This window comes from Mesoplodon bidens (genome assembly GCF_964165515.1).
Source record: "Mesoplodon bidens genome assembly, chromosome: 3".
Classification (NCBI taxonomy): domain Eukaryota; kingdom Metazoa; phylum Chordata; class Mammalia; order Artiodactyla; family Ziphiidae; genus Mesoplodon; species Mesoplodon bidens.
The window spans coordinates 92177533-92204892 of NC_138178.1; the positions used below are offsets into that span (position 1 = coordinate 92177533).

The window sequence follows — 27360 nt, forward strand, 5'->3', positions numbered from 1 at the left end:
AAACCCCCAAACAATCCTGTTGAAAAATGGGCAGAGGTACTAAATAGACTTTATTCCAAAGAAGATATCCAAATGGCCAACAGGAATATGAAAAGATGGTCAACATCTCCAACTATCAGGGAAATGCAAATCAAAACCACAATGAGATATCACCTCACACCTGTTACAGTGGCTGTCTTTTTTTTTTTTTTTTTTTAATTTTTTGGCCACAGTGCACAGCATGTGGGATCTTAGTTCTCTGACCAGGAATTGAACCCGTGTCCCCTGCAGTGGAAGCATGGTGTCTTAACCACTGGACCACCAGGGAAGTCCCAAATAAATCTAGATGAAATGGGTAAGTTCCTTGAAAAGTAGAAAATACCAAAAGTGCTACAAGAAGAAATAAATGTCTTAAATAGATTAATAGGTTTTAAATATATTGAATCAGTGAAGATTTTCTCTCCTAAAACAACCTAACTTACATAATTTTTCAGGTTAGTTCAATCAAACTTTCAGTAAAAATTCTTGTCTTACATTAACTGTTCTAAAAAACAGGAAAACACCAAGGTTATAGACACCAAGCTCATTTTATAAGGCTTATATAATCTTTATTCCACAACCACATAAGAACAATACAGGAAGAGAAAAGTATAGTCTATTTCACTAGTAAATGTAGATGCAAAAATTCCAAACACTGTTTTGGCTAACTAAATCCAACAGTACATTAAAAAATAAAACATCACGCTCAAGTATGGTTTATCTCAGGAAGATTCAACATCTGAAAATCTAAACACGAATTTATCTTATGAATAGACTGAGGAGAAAAAGAACTCAGAGCAAAAAACTGCACCTTAGGGCTTCCCTGGTGGCGCAGTGGTTGAGAGTCCGCCTGCCAATGCAGGGGACACGGGTTTGTGCCCCGGTCCGGGAAGATCCCACATGCCACGGAGCGGCTGGGCCCGTGAGCCATGGCCGCTGAGCCTGCATGTCTGGAGCCTATGCTCCTCAACGGGAGAGGCCACAACAGTGAGAGGCCTGCATACCGCAAAAAAACAAAACAAAACAAAAAAAACTGCACCTTAACTGATACAGAATAAGTAGTGATAAAATTCAACATCTATTTATTATAAAAACTCACAGCAAACTAGGAAGAGAAGGTAATTTTTTTAAACTTGATAAACTCATGTGCCAAAGCCTACAGCAAACACTAAAGTAATAGAGAAACTTTAGATCCATCATCTTTAAGAGCCAACAAATCAAGGATGCCCATTATCACCTCTATTGTTTAACATAGCTTATATCAACTATCAACCCAGCTGTTGAATGCCGTACTAGAGATCCTAGTTAAGGCTGTAAGAAAATAAAGAAGCAAAAGTTGAAAAATTGGAAGGAAAATTGTAAAACTTTCAATAATTGCAAATGATATGATCATTAGTGAGGAAAATCAATAGAATTAACAGACAAACCATTAAAACTAAAAAAAAAAAAAAGACTTCAATAAGTTGCCAGGTATAAGATTAACCTACAAAAATTAATACCACAATTTTTCTATATAAGTAGTAACCAACTAAAGATAAAATTAACAAAAAAATCTATTATGTATGTAGCAATTAATTTTTAAAATCTTTTTGTTGAAGTACTAAAATACATACAGAAAAGTGCACCAACTGTAAGTTTACAGCTTGAAGAATTCTCACAAAATGAAAACACCTGTATAAGCAGCATCCTGAAAGGCCCACCCATGTCCTTTCCACCTACCAAAGGCAAATGCTATCCTGACATCTAACACCAGATTAGTGCTGCTTGTTTTTAAACCTTATATAAAGATTCATATGGTATGTATACCTTTTTAAAAAATGAAAAAGGAGAGAAAGAGATCCAAAAGGGGGTGAGTATGATATGCATTTGCAAGACACTGTCCCCTTTTCCTCCCTGGTACACTCTCTTTTATTACTTTAAGCTGTTATTATTGTTACAATTATAGCTGTCAAAGTATTAGCTTCCAAGAGTCTGAGCTTCAATTCTTTGTCTATCATTTTTACAAACTGGAAATATAATTTTTTTTTAAATTAATTTATTTATTTATTTTGCAGTACACAGGCCTCTCACTGTTGTGGCCTCTCCCAACGCGGAGCACAGGCTCCGGACGCGCAGGCTCAGTGGCCATGGCTCACGGGCCCAGCCGCTCCACAGCATGTGGGATCCTCCCAGACCGGGGCACGAACCCGTGTCCCCTGCATCGGCAGGCGGACTCTCAACCACTGCGCCACTAGGGAAGCCCTGGAAATATAATTTTGAGCAACATATGCGTTTCAAAATTTCACAAGGGAACAATTTTGAAATTCTATGTTATTCATTTAATAAAATTTTACTTTCCTCCATTAACTATATTTCCCAAAGAGTTACCACAAAAATGATAACAGAAGAGAAATCAAGTCAATAAGATGAAAGCGAGTGAAGGCACCAGCCCCCTGGACAACAGCTGCCTTGGCTACAGATGGAGAGGCAGTGTCTTGAAAGTCTGAATGGACAGAAATATGTATTCTGGGTAGTTTAGATATTTACTTTCCCATAAGGAATCAAATCAAGTGATACTTCAAGGTCACCTCAAGATCTGATATTCTATGTCTACATCACAGCTCTGTCTCCAGTGCCCTGGAATTTTTGAGATAGTGACCAGAAAAGGAAATCATATTCATGATAGATTACTGTGCTTCCAACATGAGTATATCTGACACTAATCTTAGCAATTTTAGACACTGACCCTAGTGCCCCTGTGCTTCAAAATCACCTGCAGAGGTTTGTTGATTGGCTGGTGTAAATACAAGTACCTACCAGTACTGACTCCCTCCTGACATATGAGTCAGAAACTCTGGAGGTAAGGATTTGGTGCAAGTGCATGTTTTCAGATTTCTCCACATCATTCTATGCATAGCCAGAGTTGAAAACCACTAACACAGTTAACACAACTAACAAAAGATCTCATTTCACATTATCACACACCTGTGCATCAAATCCTATTATAAGCCACAGAACATATGCCCATTTGAAAAATTACTGGTCACAATGTAAGTTGGTAGATGAAGCACAATTCACTTAAAAACACTGAACTAGGAGTCAAAGACTTGTTTCTGAGCTCACCTTTGTTACTCACTATGTGACATCAGAGAAGTTAGCTTTCTGAGAATTTTTTTCATTTATAAGAATGGAAAAATATTACTTGTTCTGCCTTCCTAAAATTATCATGTCCATAAATTAAAGAATACATAATAAAGCCATTCTAAAATATAAGTAAGGCATTAAATTTAGTCAGAATCAGTTGATTCCCTGAAGTCATTGCCAACTATACAGACAGACTCAAAATGCTGACAGTCTGAAATGAAACCAAGACCTCCCTTTATTCAACTAATTAATTAACTAACTAGCTAACAATCAAACTCCTGTCAGGTGGGAAAAGGCTAAGGCAGTTCTATTATTAAAAACAGAGAGAATGCTTTTATTTTCTACTTCCTGCCCTTCAACTCTCTCAATTCCCTCCAAGCTAAGTTCTAATCACATTAAGAAGAAACAAAAGTCAAGTACTCAATTTTGGGGGAATTAACCTATTTTCTTCTGAAGAAAATATACTAAGAAGGACAAACCTCAGCCACAGTACTACGTATACGATCCACCACCTGCTCAAAGTCCACCAGGCTGAAGAGGGGTTGCTGCTTGAGACGATGCAGCTCTGCAGCAAAAGTGTCCTCCTGGTTTTTCAAAATGGATCCTGCAAAACAGGAAGGCACTGACTGTCAAAGGAAGACAGGGAACCTGCACAGGCAAGGGTTTCTCATCCCAGTGCCACAGTTATTTCACCTGCTTCTCAGGTAAGCATGTCACTCACAGCTGTGCTGAAATCTCAAAACATAAAGGTCAGTAACCACCCACTCTGCCCAGGCAGACTTTGGGGCCACACAGCATCAAATAAGCCTTTGAGGATGGGGTACGGTTGGGCAAGGAGATTCCTACCTTTCCTAGTCAGGTTTACATTTTGATTCTCGAACATCTGGACAGATTCTCCAACAAACAGGATTTTTTCAGCAACCCTCACTGGAATGTAGGACGGCAGAATCTCCACTCGCAGAGAAAACTGCTTTAGAGATGGTGCCAGCATGTTCTCTTCTTCTATCAGGCGCTGGTCAAAGAAATAATCCGTATCAGAGATGATGTAGGAAGTGAGAAAGGGAAAGCAAGGAAACATCCGGCAGGTCTCCCAACTCGTGATTTACATTTTCTAGAAGCAGGGACCTTAAATCTGAAGTTGCATAATTGTTACATTACTGGCGCTAGAGAAATGTATTCCATTTTTAGGCAGCAAGATAGCATGGTGGAAATAGCAGTGGTTTTATTAACATTAGGATTTTAGCCCTCTGCCTTGGCTGTGTAAAAACTTGTGCAGTAGGTCTGGAACCCAGTCTCCTTACTTGTACCATGGAATAATTGATCTTTGTTTTTTTCCAGATCTACATGTCTATGATTTATTATCATGTGCATATGCCTGCTCTGCCCAGCTCTTTACACAAGCCTGACTCATTTAGCCAAGTGGTTCTCAAAGCCTGGCTCCTGGACCAGCACCATTGGCCTCACTTGGGAGCTTGTTAGAAATGCAAATTTTCAAGCCCCTCCCCAGAGTTACAGAAAACCTGGGGGATAGGGCCAGCAGTCCGTGTTTTAACTAGCTCTCCAGGTGATTCTGAGGCACTCTACAGTTTGAGAACCACTGATCTAGCCCACTCACCACCCAATCACTCAGGCCCCTTCTGTTCCCTGACTTGCTTTTTTTTTTTTTTTTTTTGTGGTACGTGGGCCTCTCCCATTGCGGAGCACAGGCTCCGGACACACAGGCTCAGCAGCCATGGCTCACGGGCGCAGCCCCTCCGTGGCATGTGGGATCCTCCCGGACCGGGGCACAAACCCATGTCCCCTGCATCGGCAGGCGGACTCCCAACCACTGCGCCACCGGGGAAGCCCCCCTGAATTGCTTTTGAGTTGGCCCTTATCCAGCTCCAACTGGAACTTTAGGCTCCATACTCCTGACTTTGATCTCTGCTATTCACCCTTTTAGTTTTGGGCTTGGGTGCTGGTGTGCCTCGGGGCACTATCCTAGACCCTCTTCTCCTCTGGCTCTCAACACTCTTCCTAGACAATCACATCTTCTTCTAAGGCTGAACTGATCATCCTAAGAGATATTTTTAATCTTTCTGCATCACAGGACTCTGCAATTATAAAAGCTACGGACCTTCCAGAAAAATATATAACCGTACACTTCACAGACCCTCTGACGCCACTCGTGGACCCCAAATTAAAAACTTCTGTATGCCAACGACTCCTAAAACTTTAAACCAGGTTACTCTCATGAGCTCTAGGCTCAGCCCACTGGTCATTTCCTACAAGTACCTCAAACTCAATGTGTCCAAAGTTAGACCCATCTTCTTTCCCCTGACACCAGCAATCCATGTTCCTTATCATCACCACTCGCCCACTACTAAAGGCAGAGACTTGGGCATCATCCTTGATTCTTCCCTCTGGACCCATAGCCAATCAATCACTACGACCTACCTGTTCCAGCTCCTTAATATCTCTCAAGCCTCTTTATTCTTCACCATATTTACTGTTCCCACCCTTGGTGTAGGCCACCCTTATTATTCAGCTAATGTCCCCAACATTCTCCTAACTGAACTACTTGCTGCTAATCTTAATTTTTTAAAAAACAATTCCCCACACTGTTTCTAGAGTGATCTATCATAAAGTCTGATCTAACATACAGAGGTAGGTTAACCTCTTGCCTAAAATTCTTCACGGTTCCCAGCTCTCTTCAGGCTCAAGTCTAAATTCCTTCCCTTTGTTTACAAGGGCTTTCATGATCTTACCTCTGCTCATCTCAAAAGCTTCATTGACTGCCACTTCCCCCCCGCCACTGTCCCTTACACTCTACATCTCAGCCTTTATTTACTTGACTCAATTGAATTACTAATGGTTCCCCAAATGAGCCATGTCCTTCATGGCCTCTGTACTTTACACAGTCCTTCCCTTTGCTTGGAATTTTTTTTTTTTTTTTGACTGTGTGGCATGTGGGAATCTTAGTTCCCCGACCAGGGATCAAACCTGCACCCCCTGCATTGGAAGCTTGGAGTTTTAACCACTGGACCGTGAGGGAAGTCCTCCTCCTAAACTCTTTGCAATTTAGACATACATTCCACTGAAAAGCCTTCTCTAGTTACTCTAAGACCATGTTCCCAGAATACCCATACTTACTCTTTCCAGAGCACTTAGTACACTGTAATATATCTTCCACTAAACTATAAGCTCTTTAAGGACAGGGACTACCACATTTTATTTGTTTATGCAGTTGTGGCATGTGGAACAGTACCTGGCATATAACAGGCATTCAATAAAACGTTGTAACAGGATAAATGAATGGACGAATGGATAAGAACAATACAAGGACTTTGGGGAGTCTAATCAAAACTCTAAACTAGGGGCTTCCCTGGTGGCACAGTGGTTGAGGGTCCACCTGCCGATGCAGGGGACACACGTCTGTGCCCCGGTCCAGGAAGATCCCACATGCCGCGGAGCGGCTGGGCCCGTGAGCCATGGCCGCTGAGCCTGCGCGTCCGGAGCCTGTGCTCCGCAACGGGAGAGGCCACAACAGTGAGAGGCCCGCGTACCGCAAAAAAAAAAAACCCTCTAAACTGCATGTAAAAGCTCTGGGTACCTACAAGACTACCTGAAGAGACAAGACTTATTATTATTCTCTTAAACGTGTATACCAGGAAGAGGGGAAACAAAAGGAATCTCACAAATATATTTTCTATTTTATAGTCTCACATTGTTAGGCATTAAGTTTAAGTATTAAGCTAAGATAAAGCCAAGTGTTTACATCTAAAGAATTTATGCAAGGTGCCCAGGCTATGATGAGCTGGGGGCTGGGGGCAGGGGCAAGTCACCAAAAGGTCATCTAGCTGTAGACTTTTCCGACTCCTGGCAGGAGAAGGCTAGGCTTCTGGTTGGGCTCTCACCAAGTCCTGGAGTTCTCTCAGTTGTTTTCCTGTCAGTCCCCCAATGCCCAGATCCTCCTCATCCTCTTCTGGCTGGGCACTGACATTACCAGAAGATGGACCCTGTTTGATAAAGAACTCTTCGTGCTGGTCCAAGAGGAGTCCATGTAGCATCCAGGCTGAGAGCTGCTTATACATGACCCCGTGACACACGGCCAGGATTCTGAGTGGAGAGGAAAGCAAGAGCCTTAGAAGTCCACTAAGAGGGACACTAAACCCATGCTTTAAACTGCTACAGGATAAACAGAGGCCTGAGGGTTTGGTCAGCAGAAGGGAAATGACCAATTAAGCTAAAAATAAGTGTGCTATTTTAACTTAAATGTCTGCAGATGAACTAAGTGGTTAAATTTCCAAACTTGTAGCCAGTGTACTAAAGTCTGAAATGTTCAGTAAATATTCTGATAGTCTTTTAGAAGAAGCACATTTTTTTCCCTCTTTTTGAGTAAAGTAAGTTTCAAAATGAATGATTCCTTTTAAAATTAAATGGACTTACAGGAGTCTCTTTTTGGCTAACACAGTATTCAATTAGTTTTTATTTTTGGTGGAATCACATAAGGAAAGTAGATTCAGTATGTGAGAAGCTGATATACCTGAAAAAGTATTATCCAACAAAATCCAGAGACTGAAACAAAATGCAGAAAGGTTGCTGGAGAGTGGGATATATTCACACGGTCTCAAGGGATCACATCTCAGATAACATATTAATGACAAAGGGGAAAACGTCCCTCTAAAACAGAGAGATCTGGTGGAAAACACCTAAACCAAGTGATGAAACTTAACACCAGTAATGGGACAAACTTACTTTTTGTGCTTTCTGATATGCTGTAACAGGAAATAATATGACCTATGTAGTATTCTTGCCTACAAGAATGTTCAATCTGAATCTAATCATGAGGAAATAATCAGAAATATACAGATTGTGGAACATTCTACAGGCAGTCTTTGATCATACTCCACATTTAATACAGTTGTAATCATAAAATTTTGTATCCTTTTTTCAGATAGTATTATAAAAATATTTTTACATGTTGTTATAGCATTTGTAATTTTAATTGCGTTATAGTCTATCAAGTGAATATATCTTTAATCAGCTTTCTTCTGCTGCTGGTAATTTTCTAATTTCTTAATATAGTAGACAACATTGCAGTGAATAATGATTGTGCATATGGTTATTTTCTTCTTTTGAATAATTTTGTTAGGATAAAATTTTTAAGAGTGGCATTATAAGATTATAAAGCTACTCAAAATACACGTTTAGACATAGCTAAGCATAATCCAGCACATGTAGTGGAAATTCTCCAAGGATAATGAGATCCAAAAATGAAAAAGGACTGCCTCAAGGTCATCTAGGCAGCTAGAGCCTTGCTTCGATACTCAACACTTTATTAAAACCCCCTTTTTGCAATTTCTGAGCCACCGTAAGGATTACATGGGCTCCTTTGCTCATGGGGCTTTTCCATCCTGGTCATAACTTTCCCCAGAAGGAAACCTGAGACGATCTGAAAATAAAACTTGTGCAAAATCAAGTCACTTGACCACCCACTCCACCTCCCAACCCCAATGAAGCCATGACTTACTTTTCTAGTGCACTGCGAACAGGAGGCAAACCTCCACAGCTGTGTTTGTACACTGTTTCCAGGATTTGACAACCATGAATCTGTGGAAAATACAGCCTTGTCAAGCTGAATTCCATTTTAATAGTTCATGTAGCACAATCTCATATTCTATATTCAATCCAGAGGGCACAATCTGCAGAGAATGGGGATAAACTTTCTCATAAGATTTTTGTATAGTTCTGATCTGACTCCAATGCCAATGTGTGGGGGCTTTCCCCACACTACCAAGCAATCCTCTGACACCAGCTTGGGGGTCCTACAATCCAACTCAATTCTGATACTATCCACCCAGAGATAGCATCAGATTCCACAGGTTAAGGGCTCAGCCCCACAAGACTGCCCTCCATTTCCGAAGCCAATCACAAGTTCAGGTTGTTCCCTGTGCTTCCAACTGCCTGATTAATAGATCAGAGGTTCCCCCTCCCTGGATTCCACTAATTTGCTAGAGCAGCTCACAGAACTCAGGAAACCCACTTATTCACTAGATTACCTATTTACGAAGGATACTAAAGGATACGAATCAACACCCAGATGAAAAGGATACACAGGGCGAGGTCCCGAACAAAGGAGCTTCTGCCTGGCATAGTGGCACATAGAGGCACTCTGGCTCACCAACATGGAAGTTCTCCAAACCCCGTCCTTTTGGGTTTTTATGGAGCCTTCATTACACAGGCAGGATTAATTAAATCACTGGCCATTGGTGATTGAACTCAATTTCCAGCTCTCTCCCCTCTGCCCTCCTCTCTCCCCAGAGGTCAGGTGGGAATGGTGGGACTGAAAGTTCCAACCCTCCAATCACGTGGGTGGTTCCCCTGGCAACCAGCCCCATACTTAAGTGCTTTCCCAAAATCACCTCATTAACAAACTCAGGTGTGGTAGAAAGGGGTTTGTTATGAATATCAAGTCACCTTTATTGCTCTTATTACTTAGGAAATTCTGAGTTTTAGAAGCTCTGTGCCAGAAACGGGACAAAGATCAAATCTATATTTCTTATTATAAATCACAACATCACAATAGCTGTTCTCGAAGTATGGACCCTCCACCTCCCTGCCCCTCCCCATCCCACCCCATCCCCCAGCAGCATCTGCAACACCTGGAAACTTGTAAGAAATGCAAATTCTTGGGCCTCACTCCAGACCTACTGAATCAGAATCTCTGGGGTAGGGCCCAGCGATCTGGTTTTAACAATCTGCTCCAGGTGATTCTAATGCACAATGAAGTTTGAGAACTACTGCACTAAGGAAAAACCAGAATCATTTAGAGTTGAAATTCCAAGAAAAGAGGTAAAGAAAGCTCTTACTTCAGATTAAGGCCTAATTCAGACTACTTACAAGGTATACACTTTTCTAAAAATCTGCTTCCTCTTTCAATGTCGTTTTGCCTCTGTTTTTTTTCTTAACTGCTTTATTGAGGTATAATTTATATACAATAAATTCACCTATTTTAAGGGTACTTTCAACAACTTTTAGTAAATTTACAGCATTGTGCAACCATCAACGTAATCCAGTTTTATAACATTTCCATCACTCTAAAAGGATCCCCTGTGCCTGTTTGCACTCCCCCATTCTCACCCACAACCTCATTTTTTGAGCCTTAGCACTCAGCTCCCTACAACCTCCTCGGCAGGAAGGAAGGTTCACCCATCTGCAATCCCTCTACTCACTTTCCACTCTCCTTCTTGTGGCCAATGGAAGCTCAAAGTCAACTGAGATGTGCCGGCATGTATGGACCCTTACACTAACCCCACTTACCTAGAAGTTCCCCTCCAATTTTGGGAGATGGTTTAGTAGAGTGATTAAGAGCATAGTATTTGGAGTCAGACAGCCCTGGGTTTATATCCTAGTTGTACCATTTACTACCATCTGTGTGACCCTAAGCACATTCCTTAACCTATTTGATTTTTTAGAGGATTGACTGTGATAATGTATGTAAAGCACTTAGCACAGTGCCTGGTATGCATGCAGCAAGTGCACAATAAAAGCTCGATGTTATTTGATGAGGGCCATCAGCTTTGCAGGGTCAAACAGCACCTCCCCTGCTGTCTCTGCTAGCACAGAATGAATGCAGCAGAGGGTAAGTTTCTAGACTTACACAGCAAAAAAATGAAGTAGCAACCTGGCAAACTGACTAGGTAACTAGTTATATTCAAACGAACACTCTTAATAAGCTAAGGCACAAATATAACAGCTTAAGAACATGAATGAACTAAACATATTTAATCCATTTGTCCTTTTTGATCCAATTATGAACCAGCAGATACTTCTTCTAATGTAAAATCTCAAAGCATCTCAGAATTATTAATTCTACCCAGAAAAGACATTCTCTGGACATTGCAGACCCTAACTTTTCAATGCATATGATAAAAACTTGTGATAAGAATAGGCATATTTAACTAATAAACATCTGGGTTTCACCCAATGATTTAACAATTCTCAGAAAACTGCCAGTACCCTAACAATAAACCTACTACCTTCTTTCTTTCTAAGGATTAACTTTCTGCTTCTCTTCAAGATCCATAACCAACAGTTCTGAATCCTCAGTGTAAAATGCTCTCACCTCCAAGTATCCATAGCATTGTTCTCTTACCCAGCAGCATTCTTGGGTATATCTATTATCATTTCCCCCACCTTCTGGACCAGGAGGTGCTTAATGGCAGGGTCCTAACTTATTTTTGCATTCCTGATACTTAGCATGATACTCAAGCAGATATCACTGAATGAATAAATAAATAATAAAAACTACTGAAAACTAGGCTCTTCAAAAAAGAATGTAAAGGAAAACTAATTATGAGTATTTCCTTGGTGCTTACCAGAGCAAAAGGAAAAAGGAAAATTCTCACCTTTTGACTTTTAATTTGTTCTACTACAACCATCACAGAGGGGAAAAGGAGCTGGAACTGCAAAGGAGAGAATAATTAGGATGGTATATAATCAAATACAAGGAAAAAAAATTAACTCAGGAAATGCCTTTGTTTCTAAATAGTCCCACTTAACATAATGATGGCAATACCACAGAACAGCCAAGATCCAGTATCCTAAGGCAATCTGCTACAGGGGTTGGCTGCAGATAGAAAGAGAATGGCAGACAGAAGCAGTTTCTATGTTTGAGCATAATTGCTAATACTGAGGCCAATCTAGAGCATTAACATCACACAGTAAGTTTTCACTAAATTTGGAACTTTTCAAACAGTTCTGATCTAGGAAAGCATACAAAATATCAAATGCTGGGCTCTGAATCCAGAAGGAAAAAAGTTCTCAAAAATAATATTTTGGGCCTCCCTGGTGGCGCAGTGGTTGAGAGTCCGCCTGCCGATGCAGGGGATACGGGTTCGTGCCCCGGTCCGGGAGGATCCCATATGCCGCGGAGCGGCTGGGCCCGTGAGCCATGGCTGCTGAGCCTGCGCATCCGGAGCCTGTGCTCCGCAACGGGAGAGGCCACAACAGTGAGAGGCCCGCATACCACAAAAAAAAAAAATAAATAAATAAATAATAATAATAATAATAATATTTATTTTAAGTTAGATTATTCTAATGATATCAACAGATTCCAAAGCATTTTGTTATCTGGGCATCATACCTGATCTAAGGAGTAATTGACATGTGATATGGAGAGATGGGGGTCAGCCAGGAACTGCAACAAAAAAACACTGATTATGGCTCCATATAAAATATCTCGAATCTATTTCATCTATGAAAACCAGAAGCGAATGTGAGAGTTAGGCTTAGGGTTCATTTTAGGGTATTGAGAATTGATCATTTATAGAAGATTATTAATGTTGATTTTCAGGTGATAACAAAACCAAAGCTAGGGCTCTTCTAAACTCACTCAGGAACCTTTGCCGTGATCCGCTTGCCACTTCGATCATGGCTTGGGCAATCACAGAGAGCACACTTACCCTCCAGCCATGCCGAAAATAGCTCATTCTTAACCACCTGACCGTATCAAAGGGCATTTCAAATCAGGAGCATGTCCTCATCTGCTGTCCCAGAGGTGTTCTGTCCCGTATTTCTTCTCACCTCTTGTTCCAAATCAAGCAGTGCTTGGCGATAAGGCTGCAAAACTGAATCCAGCCCCGTGCAGAAGGCCCTTAGGTAGATTCCATGTGACCCACCTTGGCCCTGCTGAGATGGATGGTGATCCTGAAATCAAACAAAGAGAAGTTAACTTTTCAGCTCAGACCCTGAAACCCAAGGAAGACATTATCCTTTATTAATGGCATTTTTTTTGTTTAAATAATTCCCTATCAAAGCAGTGCTTCAATGAGAGGAAAACCTGAGTGAAGAGACCTTTTAAAATGTGATAATGTTTTCATTTTCCAAGTGGCTCAGATGTTACAAACAACCAGGTATTACTCTATACTGTCACTAGAGGTTTTTCAACAACTCAATTCTAACCTTATAACTTCTAGCTTAAATCCCTTTGGTGGTTTCCCCTTGCCCCAGAATAACATCTAAACCCCTCTACATGGTATACAACAACTTCCGTATTCTGGCCCTTACTCTCTCTCCAACATTATCTTTAACTTCTTCTAACTTCACATCTTCATTTACAGATTACTCAGCAGTTCCCTGAATGTGCCTTGTTTCTATCTCTCACCCCTGTGAATGAGTGTTATCTGCTTATAACTATGTGCTCATGTTTGTGACAAATACCTACTCTTCCTGCAGGACCCAACTCCAGCACCTCTTCCCTGCAAAGCCCTTTCTAACTCTCCCTCGGGAATTAATAGCTCCCTTTTGTTGCTTTCACAGCATCCCTGTTTAGAGCTGGAACTGAACTTTTGTTTATCTGTCCCCTCACTAGACCAAGAGCTTCATGAAGCAAGGGCCCATATTTTGTTCATCTTTGCATTTCATTTCCTAGCACAGTTCTTTGAACAGATGGTAACTATTTACTGAATAAATAAAATGACCTCAGTCCTCCTTCTAACAACCCTTCTCCTGCCTAGATGGCAATTCATCAAAAACACGAACCTGATAGCCAATGTGGGGAATTAGAAGACACCCACCAAGAGGCTATTAACAAATATGGTTTGTCTTTCAAGAAAGCTGAAGTTTTTTTATAAAAGCATTCTTCTTCTACACGGGGGAACTGCAATTAACAGTTGACTAGAGGCCATGATGACTAGCCTTTCTGGCTATGTACTGATTTGCGTGGTCAGGCTCTGGTGGTGGTAGATACCATAGCAGAATTCAGCAACAAATGGGGTAGGAAGCTTGGGCTCAGAGGTTATAAGGCACACTGTAGCCAGAGGATGCTGCATAGGATACTAGTAGTTCCTGGAGATAAATGTTCCCAGCTATAATAAGAACAGCATGGGCATAGGGTGAAACAGACCAGGTTGGCTTACAACCAGGTGATTTTGTATTGGTTGTGTCATTCCAGAGAACTGAATGTCTTCATTTATCACAAAATGAAAGAAAAAATGAGACTGCTTTTACTTTTCAAAAAAAAAAAGAGGTACTATAAATATCTTTAGAATTTGGGAAAGTAGGAATTCACATATAAGATCCACATAGTCACACGAATATAGGACAGGTTTGGTTTTTTTAAAGTGTTATACACAAACACTTAAGAGCCTTTTTCATCTATATTAATATGTATACAGGTTCCAACTTTGATCATTGTGTTCTCATTATTATGGCTTCATAGCAAACTGGCATTGATTAGGTTTTTTTAATATAAATTTATTTATTTATTTTGGCTGCATTGGGTCTTCGTTGCTGCACGCAGGCTTTCTCTAGTTGCGGCACACAGGCTTTCTCTAGTTGTGGCAAGCGGGGTCTACTCTTTGTTGCAGTGTACGGGCTTCTCATTGCGGTGGCTTCTCTTGCTGTGGAGCATGGGCTCTAGGCACGCGGGCTTCAGTAGTTGTGGCACATGGGCTCAGTAGTTGTGGCTCACGGGCTCTAGAGCACCAGCTTAGCAGTTGTGGCTCACGGGCTCTGCGACATGTGGGATCTTCCTGGACCAGGGCTCGAACCCGTGTCCCCTGCCTTGGCAGGTGGATTCTTAACCACTGCACTACCAGGGAAGTCCCTGGCATTGATTAGATTTTAAATTCTTTTCTCTGCAACAAAATCTGTTTGGATCAGAATCCCTGTCCCAGAGATGAAAATATAAGGCATTATTCTGACTCCTTTGTCCCATAGATTACCACCAAGGACCTGACAACCAGTTTATATAACAGGGGCCAGGTGGTACTGACTGCATTGTTTCAGAAAACCATCCTTCCTTTTCCTTTCTAGAACTCTTTGCCTTTCTCTTCGACCAGAATCATTCTTTCCACTGGGAAATAGTCATCATTGAATCAGAGTCACACAATGCAGCAATCTTCTTACTTACCACTGACAGAATTGCAGGCTGTTAAAAGTAAAAGAGAGGGCTTCCCTGGTGGCGCAGTGGCTGAGAGTCCGCCTGCCGATGCAGGGGACACAGGTTCGTGCCCCGGTCCGGGAGGATCCCACATGCCGTGGAGCGGCTGGGCCCGTGAGCCATGGCCGCTGAGCCTGCGCGTCCGGAGCCTGTGCTCCGCAACAGGAGAGGCCACAACAGTGAGAGGCCCGCGTACAGAAAAAAAAAAAATTTTTTTTGAGTGTCTACTATATGCCAGGCGCTTCACATGAATTACCTTGTTTAATCCCCACAACCCTATTAGATAGGTACTATCTATCCCCATTTTATAGGTAAGGAAACCGAGCCTCAGGTTACTGCTGAGCAGTCTATGGCCAGTAAGTGATGGACAGGAAACAAATCTTTGGCCTCTACACTATAAAGCACTGACTTCCAATTAATTTATATTAATCAATAATATTTATTAAGTCTTACCACATGCCAAGAACCTTCTCCAGTTTAACTCTTATTTACAAATAAGAAAAAGGAAGCCTGAAAATTTTAGTTGCCTGCCTCAATGTGACTGCAGTAGTTAGAAGTAGAGTGGCAAAGGAATTTTAAATAATGCTTTGTGTTTTCACCTCTGGGACTGGAATTCTGGTCCAGCTCAAACTGATTTAGTTCAGGTCTCTTAAAACTTGGGCAAAGCATACTTTCTCTTACATCCATCTGCCTAAATTGGTCCCCATGTATATTTTCCCTTGTTTGAGGTACAGTCACCTTGCCTTCACTTGAATAATTCCAGTGATGAGAAATTCATAACTTCTTGACACTTACATTACATGAATTACCAATGGATTCATTGAAAGCTTGACATAGCTCCAGGCCTAGGGAGATGTACATTCCCTGAGAACAGGAACCTACCTGCTGCTGCACATGGCCCGTGTACTGTTCAATGAACTCTGTGAAACGAATGTAGTCTGTGCCCAGCCGGCAGAGTCGATTCAGGACACTGGTTTCACTGGGATGGAGAAATGGGAAGTCCTGTGACACCTGCAGGAGAGGAATAATGCTAAAAATGCTGATGCCCGCTACTCACTGCTCACTAGAACGATTGTCTCCCTTTGCAAGATGGCTATTTAAGACTGGTAAGTTCTAGATAAGAAAAGTATTTCCAAATCACTACAAAGATGTTGTTCCCCAGTCCCAACTTAATTATTTATTGAAATAGGCAGTAATGCATGGTAAAGAATTTAAACAGTACAAAATGGTATACATTAAAAATAAGTCAACCTCCACAGAGGCAGCCACTACTACCTGTTTTTTTTTTAACTGAAGTATAAATATTATATTGGTTTCAGGTGTACAACATAGTGATTCAGTATTTTTACAGATTACACACTATACTAAGTTATTATAAAAGACTGACTAGGGGCTTCCCTGGTGGCGCAGTGGTTAAGAATCCACCTGCCAATGCAGGGGACACAGGTTCTATCCCTGGTCTGGGAAGATCCCACATGCCGCAGAGCAACTAAGCCCGTGCGCCACAACTACTGAGCCTGTGCTCTAGAGCCCACGAGCCACAACTACTGAGCCCATGCGCAGCAGCAATGACCCGACGCAGCCCAAAATAAATAAATTTATTAAAAAAAAGACTGACTATATTCCTGTGCTGTACATTACATGCCCGTGACTTGTTTATTTTGTAACTGGTAGTTTGTACCTCTTAATACCCTTCACCTATTTCATCCCTCCCCCATCCCTCTCCCTTCTAGCAACTACCATTTGTCCTCTATATCAATGCATTTGTTTCTGTCTTGATATGTTTGTCTGTTTTGTTTTCTAAATTCCACATATAAGTGAAATCATAAAGTATTTGTCTTTCTCTGTCTGACTTATTTCACTAAGCATATCATCCAGGCCCATCCATGTTGTCGCAAATGGCAAGATTTCATTCTTTTTCATGGCTAAGTATATTACCTATTCCTTATGGAATCTTCCTGGCATGGTCTATAAGGATATATATAGGGTTTTTGAGCTGGTGGCAACAAAGTCTCTTGAGCAATGTTGCTCACTCTTGGTTCTGCAGATTCCAGAGGTTTCTCAGACATATTCTTAGGATTTACAAATTCTCTATGAAAATTTAAATTTTGTTTTCATTTTGATAAAAATGTAAAATTAACGTAGCATATTATAGTCTGTAAAAGCACCTTATAACTGGACATATAATTTAGTGTCCGTATTTTCATTTGTATTTTTAATTTAAATCATGGCCAAATGATAGCCTAGTATGGTATGTAAAGACTTCACAGCAGTTCAAGCAGAAAAATAGTAGGGGGAGAATGTATTCATTCAATCAACTAAGAAAAAAATCATAGCAAAATATACATAAAAGTTACCATTTTAGCCATTATCAGGTGTACAGTTTAGTGGCACTAAGTGCATTCACTTTGTTGTGCAACCATCACCACCATCCATCTCCAGAACTTTTTCATCTTCCCAAACTAAAACTCTGTACCTCTTGAATGATGACTCCCCATTGTTCCTTCCCACACACACCCTGGCAAGTACCCTTCTAATTTCTGTCTCTGTGAATTTGACTACTCTACAATATTTATCCATTTGTGACTGGCTTATTTCACTTAGCATAGTGTCTTCAAGGTTCATCCATGTTGTAGCACGTGTTAGAATCTCTCTCCTTTCTAAGGCTGAATAATATTCCATTGTATGTACATGCCGCAGTTTGTTTATTCACTTCATTTGTCTATGGACATCTGAGTTGCTTCTGCCTTTTGGCTATTGTGAATAATGCTGCTATGAACATGGGTGTACAAATATCTATTTGAGTCCCTGCTTTCACTTCTTTTGGGTATATACCCAGGAATAAAACTGCTGGCATTTGTAATTCTGTGTTTAATTTTTGGAGGAGTCACCATATTGTTTTCCACAGGGACTGCACCATTTTACATTTCCACCAGCAATGCACAAGGGTTCTAATTTCTCTACAACCTCACTAACACTTGTTATTTTCTGTTTTTTTGGTAATAACCATCCTAAAGGGTATAAAATGATAGCTTATTGTGCTTTTGATTTGCATTTCCCTAATGAATAGCGATATTGATCATCTTTTCATTTGTTTGTTGCCCATTGTATATCTTCTTTGGAGAATCAACCAACTTTTAGTGACCACGTACTTATCCCAGGCACTGTGCTAACATTCCAAGATTAAATAGTGAACAAAATCAGACATATTTACTACTCCCAAGGAACGCAGAATATTTCACATTCATATTGTATTGTATTTTGTGGAAGCCATCTTTATGTAACAGTAACTGTAGTAATAAATAGGCAAAGAAGAATTTTTCTGTTAACTGATTCCACAATAATTTGATTAGGAATCCATTTAATGTAGATTTTAATGACACAATGCTAACCATACCTTCAAGTTAACAACTTAAAAGGTAGCATGACATGTCCTTAAGAACCTGGTCTCTGGAGTCAGATTGCCTGGGTGTGAATCCCTGAGTTGCCTCTTACTTGCTTGAAATCTTAGGCAAGCAATACCCCTCTGTGCCTCAGTTTTCATACCTATAAAGATGATAATTGTGAGGATTAAATAAATTAATACATGTAAATCACATGTGCCAAGCACACAGCAAGTGCTCAATACATGTCAGCAATTTTTTATTATTAGGACAGCTCTACTCAGTTATTAAGTGATACTCCTATTAAAATTGGCATTTGAGCAGTGTTTGTTGGCAGAGTTTTAGAAAAGTTCCAGGTCTGGTTACTCTGAAACAACAAACGATAGCTTAAAATTATTGGTACCATTTGGTACAACCTACTTATATGAACAGGCATTCTCTTCATTAGAGTTACTGAAGTCAAAATAGAAAACAGAGAGCCAGATCTGCATTCTACCATTTAACTCAATGTTGACAATTTAGTTTTAGCAAAACAACAGTATATATTACATTAGATCAGTGATTCTCAGTGGGGGCAATTTTGCCCCCAAGGGACATGGTAATGTCTGGAGATGTTTGGTTGCCACAACTCAGGGGATACCACTGGCATCTAGCAAGTAGAGGCCATGGATGCTGCTAAACATCCTACAATGCACAGGACGGCCCCCACAGCAAAGAATTATCCAGTCCAAAATGTCAGTAGTGCCAATGCTGAGAAGCTGCATTAGATTAACGTTAATTTGAATTTATCAGTTTGGTAGTTTTATTTACTTTGTAAAAATAACTGGTTTTACAGTTGTTTAAGAGCAATATACTTGAGTTTATACTTAGCTTAATGTGTATACATATTCAATATTACAATAAACTTATTTTTATCAACACTGGGCATTCATGACAATTTTTCCCTTTATCGAAATGTGAAAAACACCGTTTTGCAGAAAGTATGCAATATTTGCTGATTTTGGTGGAATTTTTTCTTTCACAAATAGCTTAATACCTACTATGTGGCAGAAACTGTACTAGGTGCTCCTGGTACATCTATGAAGAAGACCACTGTGGTCTTAGCCCCCATGGGCAATCTATGTGAGAGAAAGACTAAACATAGGTAACAACAATAAATAACATGAACTGTGATGTCCTATAAGGGAAATAAACAAGTTGCTGTGATAGAAAATAATGGCATAAGGAGTATACTTAAAGAGGTGGTCAGAGAAGGTTTTTCTGAGAAGGTAACTTTAAAGCTGAGAACTTAAGGAGGAAAATATCCGATTGAGACTTTTTTATAAGAAAAAAAGGAAGGCAGCTATTGATCCCATATTCTTTCATCTCTTTTTACTTCCAACAATCAGGCACAAACAATTACCTCCTGAATATTTTTCTCCTATATTCCTGGCATTGTGCTAGTTTTACAGGAGAAAAGAAATAATAACAAAAGGAATCTGTTTGATTTATAAGTTTTATAGACCAAGAATGTAAATTTTCTGCTCCTCTACAGCCTATACTACCAATTCTCATAGGAACAGGCATGACTTTGTGATCAGACAGAGCTAGATTCAAATCTTGCCTTATCAAGACTAGCCACCATAAAGTTCTCTGAACTTCAGTTTGCTCATTTGTAAACTGGGGCCAACAATACCTAAGTTACTAAGTTATGGAGATGATTAGATAATATTACTGGAAGCAGGAGTAGAAAAGAGTGGTTCAGATACTGGAGCCAGACAAAACTGAGTTCAAAAGGAAAAAGAAGCTTTAAATGCCACAATACACCAGATAGATTTAATTGATATTTATAGGACATTCCATCCAAAAACAGCAGATTATGCTTTCTTCTCAAGTGTGCATGGAACATTCTCCAGGATAGATCACATCTTGGGTCACAAATCAAGCCTCAGCCAATTTAAGAAAATTGAAATCATATCAAGCATCTTTTCTTTTTTTTTTTTGCGGTACGCGGGCCTCTCACTGCCGCGGCCTCTCCCATTGTGGAGCACAGGCTCCAGACGCGCAGGCCCAGCAGCCATGGCCCACGGGCCCAGCCTCTCCGCGGCACGTGGGACCCTCCCGGACCGGGGCACGAACCCGAGTCCCCTGCATCGGCAGGCAGACTCCCAACCACTGCGCCACCAGGGAAGCCCTCAAGCATTTTTTCTGACCACAACGCTAGGAGATTAGAAATGAATTACAGGGCTTCCCTGGTGGCGCAGTGGTTGAGAGTCCGCCTGCCGATGCAGGGGACACGGGTTCATGCCCCGGTCTGGGAAGATCCCACATGCCGCGGAGTGGCTGGGCCTGTGAGCAATGGCCGCTGAGCCTGCGCGTCCGGAGCCTGTGCTCCGCAGCGGGAGAGGCCCGCGTACCGCAAAAAAAAAAAAAGACACATGCACCCCAATGTTCATTGCAGCACTATTTACAATAGCCAGGTCATGGAAGCAACCTAAATGCCCATCGACAGACGAATGGATAAAGAAGATGTGGTACATATATACAATGGAATATTACTCAGCCATAAAAAGGAACGAAATTGGGTCATTTGTAGAGACGTGGATGGATCTAGAGACTGTCATACAGAGTGAAGTAAGTCAGAGAGAGAAAAACAAATATCGTATATTAACACATATATGTGCAACCTAGAAAAATGGTACAGATGAACTGGTTTGCAGGGCAGAAATTGAGACACAGATGTAGAGAACAAACGTATGGACACCAAGCGGGGAAAGCGGCGGGGTGGTGGTGGTGGTGGTGTGATGAATTGGGCGATTGGGATTGACATGTATACACTGATGTGTATAAAATTGATGACTAATGAGAACCTGCTGTATAAAAAATATATATATATTATTCAAGTCATCCAATGATGGAATGACCCAGTTGACTGTATGACTGATTTGACCAATAACAGAGTGATGTAACAAAAAAAATTAAAATAAAATAAGAATTAGGGAACTGAAGCAGCTGAAATGGAGTTACGGCGGCGGAACCTCGTCCGCAAACCAAGACTTACAACAAAAAGAACAAAGAGTGGCCCGGAGGAAGATGGCGGAAGAGTAAGACGCGGAGATCACCTTCCTCCCCACAGATACATCAGAAATTCATCTACACGTGGAACAACTCCTACAGAACACCTACTGAACGCTGACAGAAGACCTCAGACCCCCCAAAAGGCAAGAAACTCCCCACATACCTGGGTAGGGCAAAAGAAAAAAAAGAATAAACAGAGACAATAGGATAGGGACGGGACCTGCACCAGTGGGAGGGAACCGTGAAGGAGGAAAGGTTTCCACACACTACAAGCCCCTTCGCGGGCGGAGACTGCAGGTGGCGGAGGGGGAAAGCTTCGGAGTAGCGGAGGAGAGCACAGCAACAGGGGTGGGGAGGGCAAAGCGGAGAGATTCCGGCACAGAGGATCGGTGCCCTCAGGCACACACCAGCCCGAGAGGCTTGTCTGCTCGGCCGCCGGGGCGGGCGGGGCTGGGAGCTGAGGCTCGGTATCGGCTTTCAGTCGGAGCGCAGGGAGAGGACTGGGGCTTGCGGCAGGAAGAGAGCCTTAAGGGGTTAGTGCACCACGGCTAGGCCGGAGGGAGTCCGGGGAAAGGGTCTGGAGCTGCCGAAGAGGCAAGAGACTTTTTTCCCTTTTGTTTCTTGGTGCGCGAGGAGAGGGCATTAAGAGGGCTGCTTGGGGAAGCGCCGGAGACAGGCGCGAGCCGCGGCTAAAGGCGCGGACCTCGGAGACGGGCGTGGGACGCTGGGGCTGCTGCTGCCGCCGCCGCCGCGGGGCCTGTGTGCAAGCGCGGGTCACTGTCCGCCCCGCCTTCCGGGGGGCCTGTGCACCCCGCCACTGCCGGGGTCCCGGGACCCGGGGACGGCTTTCCCGGGAAAGCGCACGGAGCGCCTCGGGCTGCTGCAACGTCACGCCGGCCTCTGCCGCCGCAGGCCCGCCCCACACTGCGCGCCCCTCCCTCCCCTCTGCCTGAGTGAGCCAGAGCCCCCGAATCAGCGGCTCCTTTAAACCCGTCCTGTCTGAGCGAAGAACGGACGCCCTCCGGTGACCTACGCGCAGAGGCGGGGCCAGGTCTAAGGCTGAGACCCAGGAGCTGTGAGAGCAGAGACAGGGAAATCTCTCTGTGCAGCCTCGGAGGCAGCGGATTAAAGCTCCACGGTCCATTTGATGTGCCCTGCGTCTGTGGAGTGCATGAATGGACAGCGAATCATCCCAAATTGAGGAAGTGGACTTTGAGGACAAGGTTTAAGACTTTCCCCCCTTTTCCTCTTTTTACAACGAATTATTCCAAATTAAGGAGGTGGACTTAGAGAGCAAGATTTCAGACTTCTCGCCCTTTTCCGTTTTTTACAACGAATTATCCCAAATTGAGGAGGTGGACTTGGAGAGCAAGATTTTCGATTCTTCCCCCTGCTCTCTTTTTGTGAATGTGTATGTGTAAGATTCTCTCTGTATAGCTTTGCTTCCACCATATGTCCCAGGGTTCTATCTGTCCGTTTTTTTTCAACAATTACTTTTTAATTTTAATAACGCTACTATATTTCATACTTTATTCTATTTTACTTTACCTGCTCTTTCTGTTTTTCCTACCTTCCCTTCCTCCCTCCCTCCCTCCGCTCCTCCTTTCCTTCTTTCTTTTTCTTTCCTCCCTCCCTCCCTCCCACCCTTCTTCTTTCCACTTTCTTTTTCTTTCCTCCCTCCCTCCCTCCCTCCTGTCTTTCTTTCTTTCCTTCCTCCCTCCCTTCTTCCATTCACTCTTCCTTTTGCTTTCATTCCTCCCTCTCCCTCCTTTTTTTCTTTCTTTCTTTCCATCCTTCCTCCCTCCCTCCCTCCTTTCTTTCTTTCTTCCTTCCTTTCTTCCCTTCCTCCTTTCTTTCCCTCTCTCTTTCTTTCTTCTACTAATTCTTTCTTTCTACTTTTTCTCCCTGTTATTCTGAGCCGGGTGGATGAAAGGCTCTTGGTGCTGCAGCCAGGAGTCAGTGCTGTGCCTCTGAAGTGGGAGAGCCAACTTCAGGACACGGGTCCACAAGAGACCTCCCAGCTCCACATAATATCAAGCAGCGAAAATCTCCCAGAGATCTCCATCTCAACACCAGCACCCAGCTTCAGTCAACGACCAGCAAGCTACAGTGCTGGTCACCCTATGCCAAGCAACTAGCAAGGCAGGAACACAACCCCACCCGTTAGCAGAGAGGCTACCTAAAAACATAATAAGGCCACAGGCACCCCAAAACACACCACCAGACGTGGACCTGTCCACCAGAAAGACAAGATCGAGCCTCAACCACCAGAACACAGGCATTAGTCCCCCCCACCAGGAAGCCTACACAACCTACTGAAACAACCTTAGCCACTGGGGACAGACACCAAAAACAACAGGAACTACGAATCTGCAGCCTGCAAAAAGGAGACCCCAAACACAGTAACATAAGCAAAATGAGAAGACAGAAAAACACACAGCAGGTGAAGGAGCAAGATAAAAACCTACCAGACCTAACAAATGAAGAGGTAATAGGCAGTCTACCTGAAAAAGAATTCAGAATAATGATAGTAAAGCTGATCCAAGATTCTATTTCCAAGATCCAAAATCTTGTAAATAGAATAGACAATATGCAAGAAACAGTTAACAAGGACCTAGAAGAACTAAAGATGAATCAAGCATCGATTAAAAACACAATAAATGAAATGAAAAATACTCTAGATGGGATCAATAGCAGAATAACTGAGGCAGAAGAACGGATAAGTGAGGTGGAAGATAAAATAGTGGAAATAACTGATGCAGAGCAAAATAAAGAAAAAAGAATGAAAAGAACAGAGGACAGTCTCAGAGACCTCTGGGACAACATTAAACGCACCAACATTCGAATTATAGGGGTTCCAGAAGAAGAAGAGAAAAAGAAAGGGACTGAGAAAATATTTGAAGAGATTATAGTTGAAAACTTCCCTAATATGGGAAAGGAAATGGTTAATCAAGTCCAGGAGGCACAGAGAGTCCCATACAGAATAAATCCAAGGAGAAATACGCCAAGACACATATTAATCAAACTGTCAAAAATTAAACACAAAGAAATCATATTAAAAGCAGCAAGGGAAAAACAACAAATAACACACAAGGGAATCCCCATCAGGTTAACAGCTGATCTATCAGCAGAAACTCTACAAGCCAGAAAGGAGTGGCAGGACATAATTAAAGTGATGAAGGAGAGAAACCTGCAACCAAGATTACTCTACCCAGCAAGGATCTCATTCAGATTTGATGGAGAAATTAAAACCTTTACAGACAAGCAAAAGCTGAGAGAGTTCAGCACCACCAAACCAGCTTTACAACAAATGCTAAAGGAACTTCTCTATGCAAGAAACACAACAGAAGGAATATACCTACAATAACAAACCCAAAGCAATTAAGGAAATGGGAATAGGAACATACATATCAATAATTACCTTAAATGTAAATGGACTAAATGCTCCCACCAAAAGACACAGAGTGGCTGAATGGATACAAAAACAAGACCCATATATATGCTGTCTACAAGAGACCCACTTCAGACATAGAGACACATACAGATTGAAAGTAAGGGGATGGAAAAAGATATTCCATGCAAATGGAAATCAAAAGAAAGCTGGAGTAGCAATTCTTATATCAGACAAAATAGACTTTAAAATAAAGACTATTAGAAGAGACAAAGAAGGACACTACATAATGATCAAGGGATCGATCCAGGAAGAAGATATAACAATTGTAAATATTTATGCACCCAACATAGGAGCACCTCAATACATGAGGCAAATACTAACAGCCATAAAAGGAGAAATCGACAGTAACACAATCATAGTAGGGGACTTTAACACGCCACTTTCACCAATGGACAGATCATCCAAAATGAAAATAAATAAGGAAACACAAGCTTTAAATGATACATTAAACAAGATGGACTTAATTGATATTTATAGGATATTCCATCCAAAAACAACAGAATACACATTTTTCTCAAGTGCTTATGGAACATTCTACAGGATAGATCATATCTTGGGTCACAAATCAAGCCTTGGTAAATTTAAGAAAATTGAAATTGTATCAAGTATCTTTTCCGACCACAATGCTATGAAACTAGACATCAATTACAGGAAAAGATCTGTAAAAAATACAAACACATGGAGGCTAAACAATACACTACTCAATAACGAAGTGATCACTGAAGAAATCAAAGAGGAAATTAAAAAATACCTAGAAACAAATGACAATGGAGACACAACGACCCAAAACCTATGGGACGCAGCAAAAGCAGTTCTAAGGGGGAAGTTTATAGCAATACAATCCCACCTTAAGAAACAGGAAACATCTCAAGTAAACAACCTGACCCTGCACCTAAAGCAATTAGAGAAAGAAGAACAAAAAACCCCCAAAGTTAGCAGAAGGAAAGAAATCATAAAGATCAGATCAGAAATAAATGAAAAAGAAATGAAGGAAACGAGAGCAAAGATCAACCAAACTAAAAGCTGGTTCTTTGAGAAGATAAATAAAATTGATAAACCATTAGTCAGACTCATCAAGAAAAAAAGGGAGAAGACTCAAATCAATAGAATTAGAAATGAAAAAGGAGAAGTAACAACTGACACTGCAGAAATACAAAAGATCATGAGAGATTACTACAAGCAACTCTGTGCCAATAAAATGGACAACCTGGAAGAAATGGACAAATTCTTAGAAATGCACAACCTGCCAAGACAGAATCAGGAAGAAATAGAAAATATGAATAGACCAATCACAAGCACTGAAATTGACACTGTGATTAAAAATCTTCCAACAAACAAAAGCCCAGGACCAGATGGCTTCACAGGCAAATTCTATCAAACATTTAGAGAAGAGCTAACACCCATCCTTCTCAAACTCTTCCAAACAATATTAGAGGAAGGAACACTCCCAAACTCATTCTACGAGGCCACCATCACCTTGATACCCAAACCAGGCAAGGATGTCACAAAGAAAGAAAACTACAGGCCAATATCACTGATGAACATAGATGCAAAAATCCTCAACAAAATACTAGCACACAGAATCCAACAGCACATTAAAAGGATCATACACCACGATCAAGTGGGGTTTATTCCAGGAATGCAAGGATTCTTCAATATACGCAAATCAATCAATGTGATACACCATATTAACAAGTTGAAGGAGAAAAACCATATGATCATCTCAATAGATGCAGAGAAAGCTTTCGACAAAATTCAACACCCATTTATGATAAAAGCCCTGCAGAAAGTAGGCATAGAGGGAACTTTCCTCAACATAATAAAGGCCATATATGACAAACCCACAGCCAACATTGTCCTCAATGGTGAAAAACTGAAACCATTTCCACTAAGATCAGGAACAAGACAAGGCTGCCCACTCTCACCACTCTTATTCAACCTAGTTTTGGAAGTTTTAGCCACAGCAATCAGAGAAGAAAAGGAAATAAAAGGAATCCGAATTGGAAAAGAAGAAGTAAAGCTGTCACTGTTTGCAGATGACATGATACTATACATAGAGAATCCTAAAGATGCTACCAGAAAACTACTAGAGCTAATCAATGAATTTGGTAAAGTAGCAGGATACAAAATTAATGCACAGAAATCTCTGGCATTCCTGTACACTAATGATGAAAAATCTGAAAATGAAATCAAGAAAACACTCCCATTTACCATTGCAACAAAAAGAATAAAATATCTAGGAATAAACCTACCTAAGGAGACAAAAGACCTGTATGCAGAAAATTATAAGACACTGATGAAAGAAATTAAAGATGATACAAATAGATGGAGAGATATACCATGTTCCTGGATTGGAAAAATCAATATTGTGAAAATGACTCTACTACGCAAAGCAATCT

The 27360-nt window shown here is 41.4% G+C and overlaps 1 protein-coding gene across 3 annotated transcripts in view; it reads right to left on the reverse strand.

Moving 5' to 3' along the window:
- Positions 1 to 27360, reverse strand: part of TUBGCP4 (tubulin gamma complex component 4) — a 58962-nt gene that overhangs the window by 28631 nt on the left and 2971 nt on the right. For 2 of the 3 annotated variants that reach the window (XR_014015306.1, XM_081227658.1), the window contains exons 2-9: positions 15950 to 16078; positions 12709 to 12831; positions 12269 to 12322; positions 11532 to 11588; positions 8654 to 8733; positions 7038 to 7239; positions 3988 to 4153; positions 3621 to 3745 (exon numbers count right to left, since the gene is read on the reverse strand). Coding sequence is in view for 2 of the 3 variants with exons in the window: in XM_081227658.1 (XP_081083784.1) it covers positions 3621 to 3745; positions 3988 to 4153; positions 7038 to 7239; positions 8654 to 8733; positions 11532 to 11588; positions 12269 to 12322; positions 12709 to 12831; positions 15950 to 16078 (936 nt within the window). In the remaining variant the exon portion in view is untranslated. Of the gene's footprint in view, positions 1 to 3620; positions 3746 to 3987; positions 4154 to 7037; positions 7240 to 8653; positions 8734 to 11531; positions 11589 to 12268; positions 12323 to 12708; positions 12832 to 15949; positions 16079 to 27360 lie in introns of those variants that run through there. The other variant, XM_081227659.1, reaches the window with a different exon arrangement.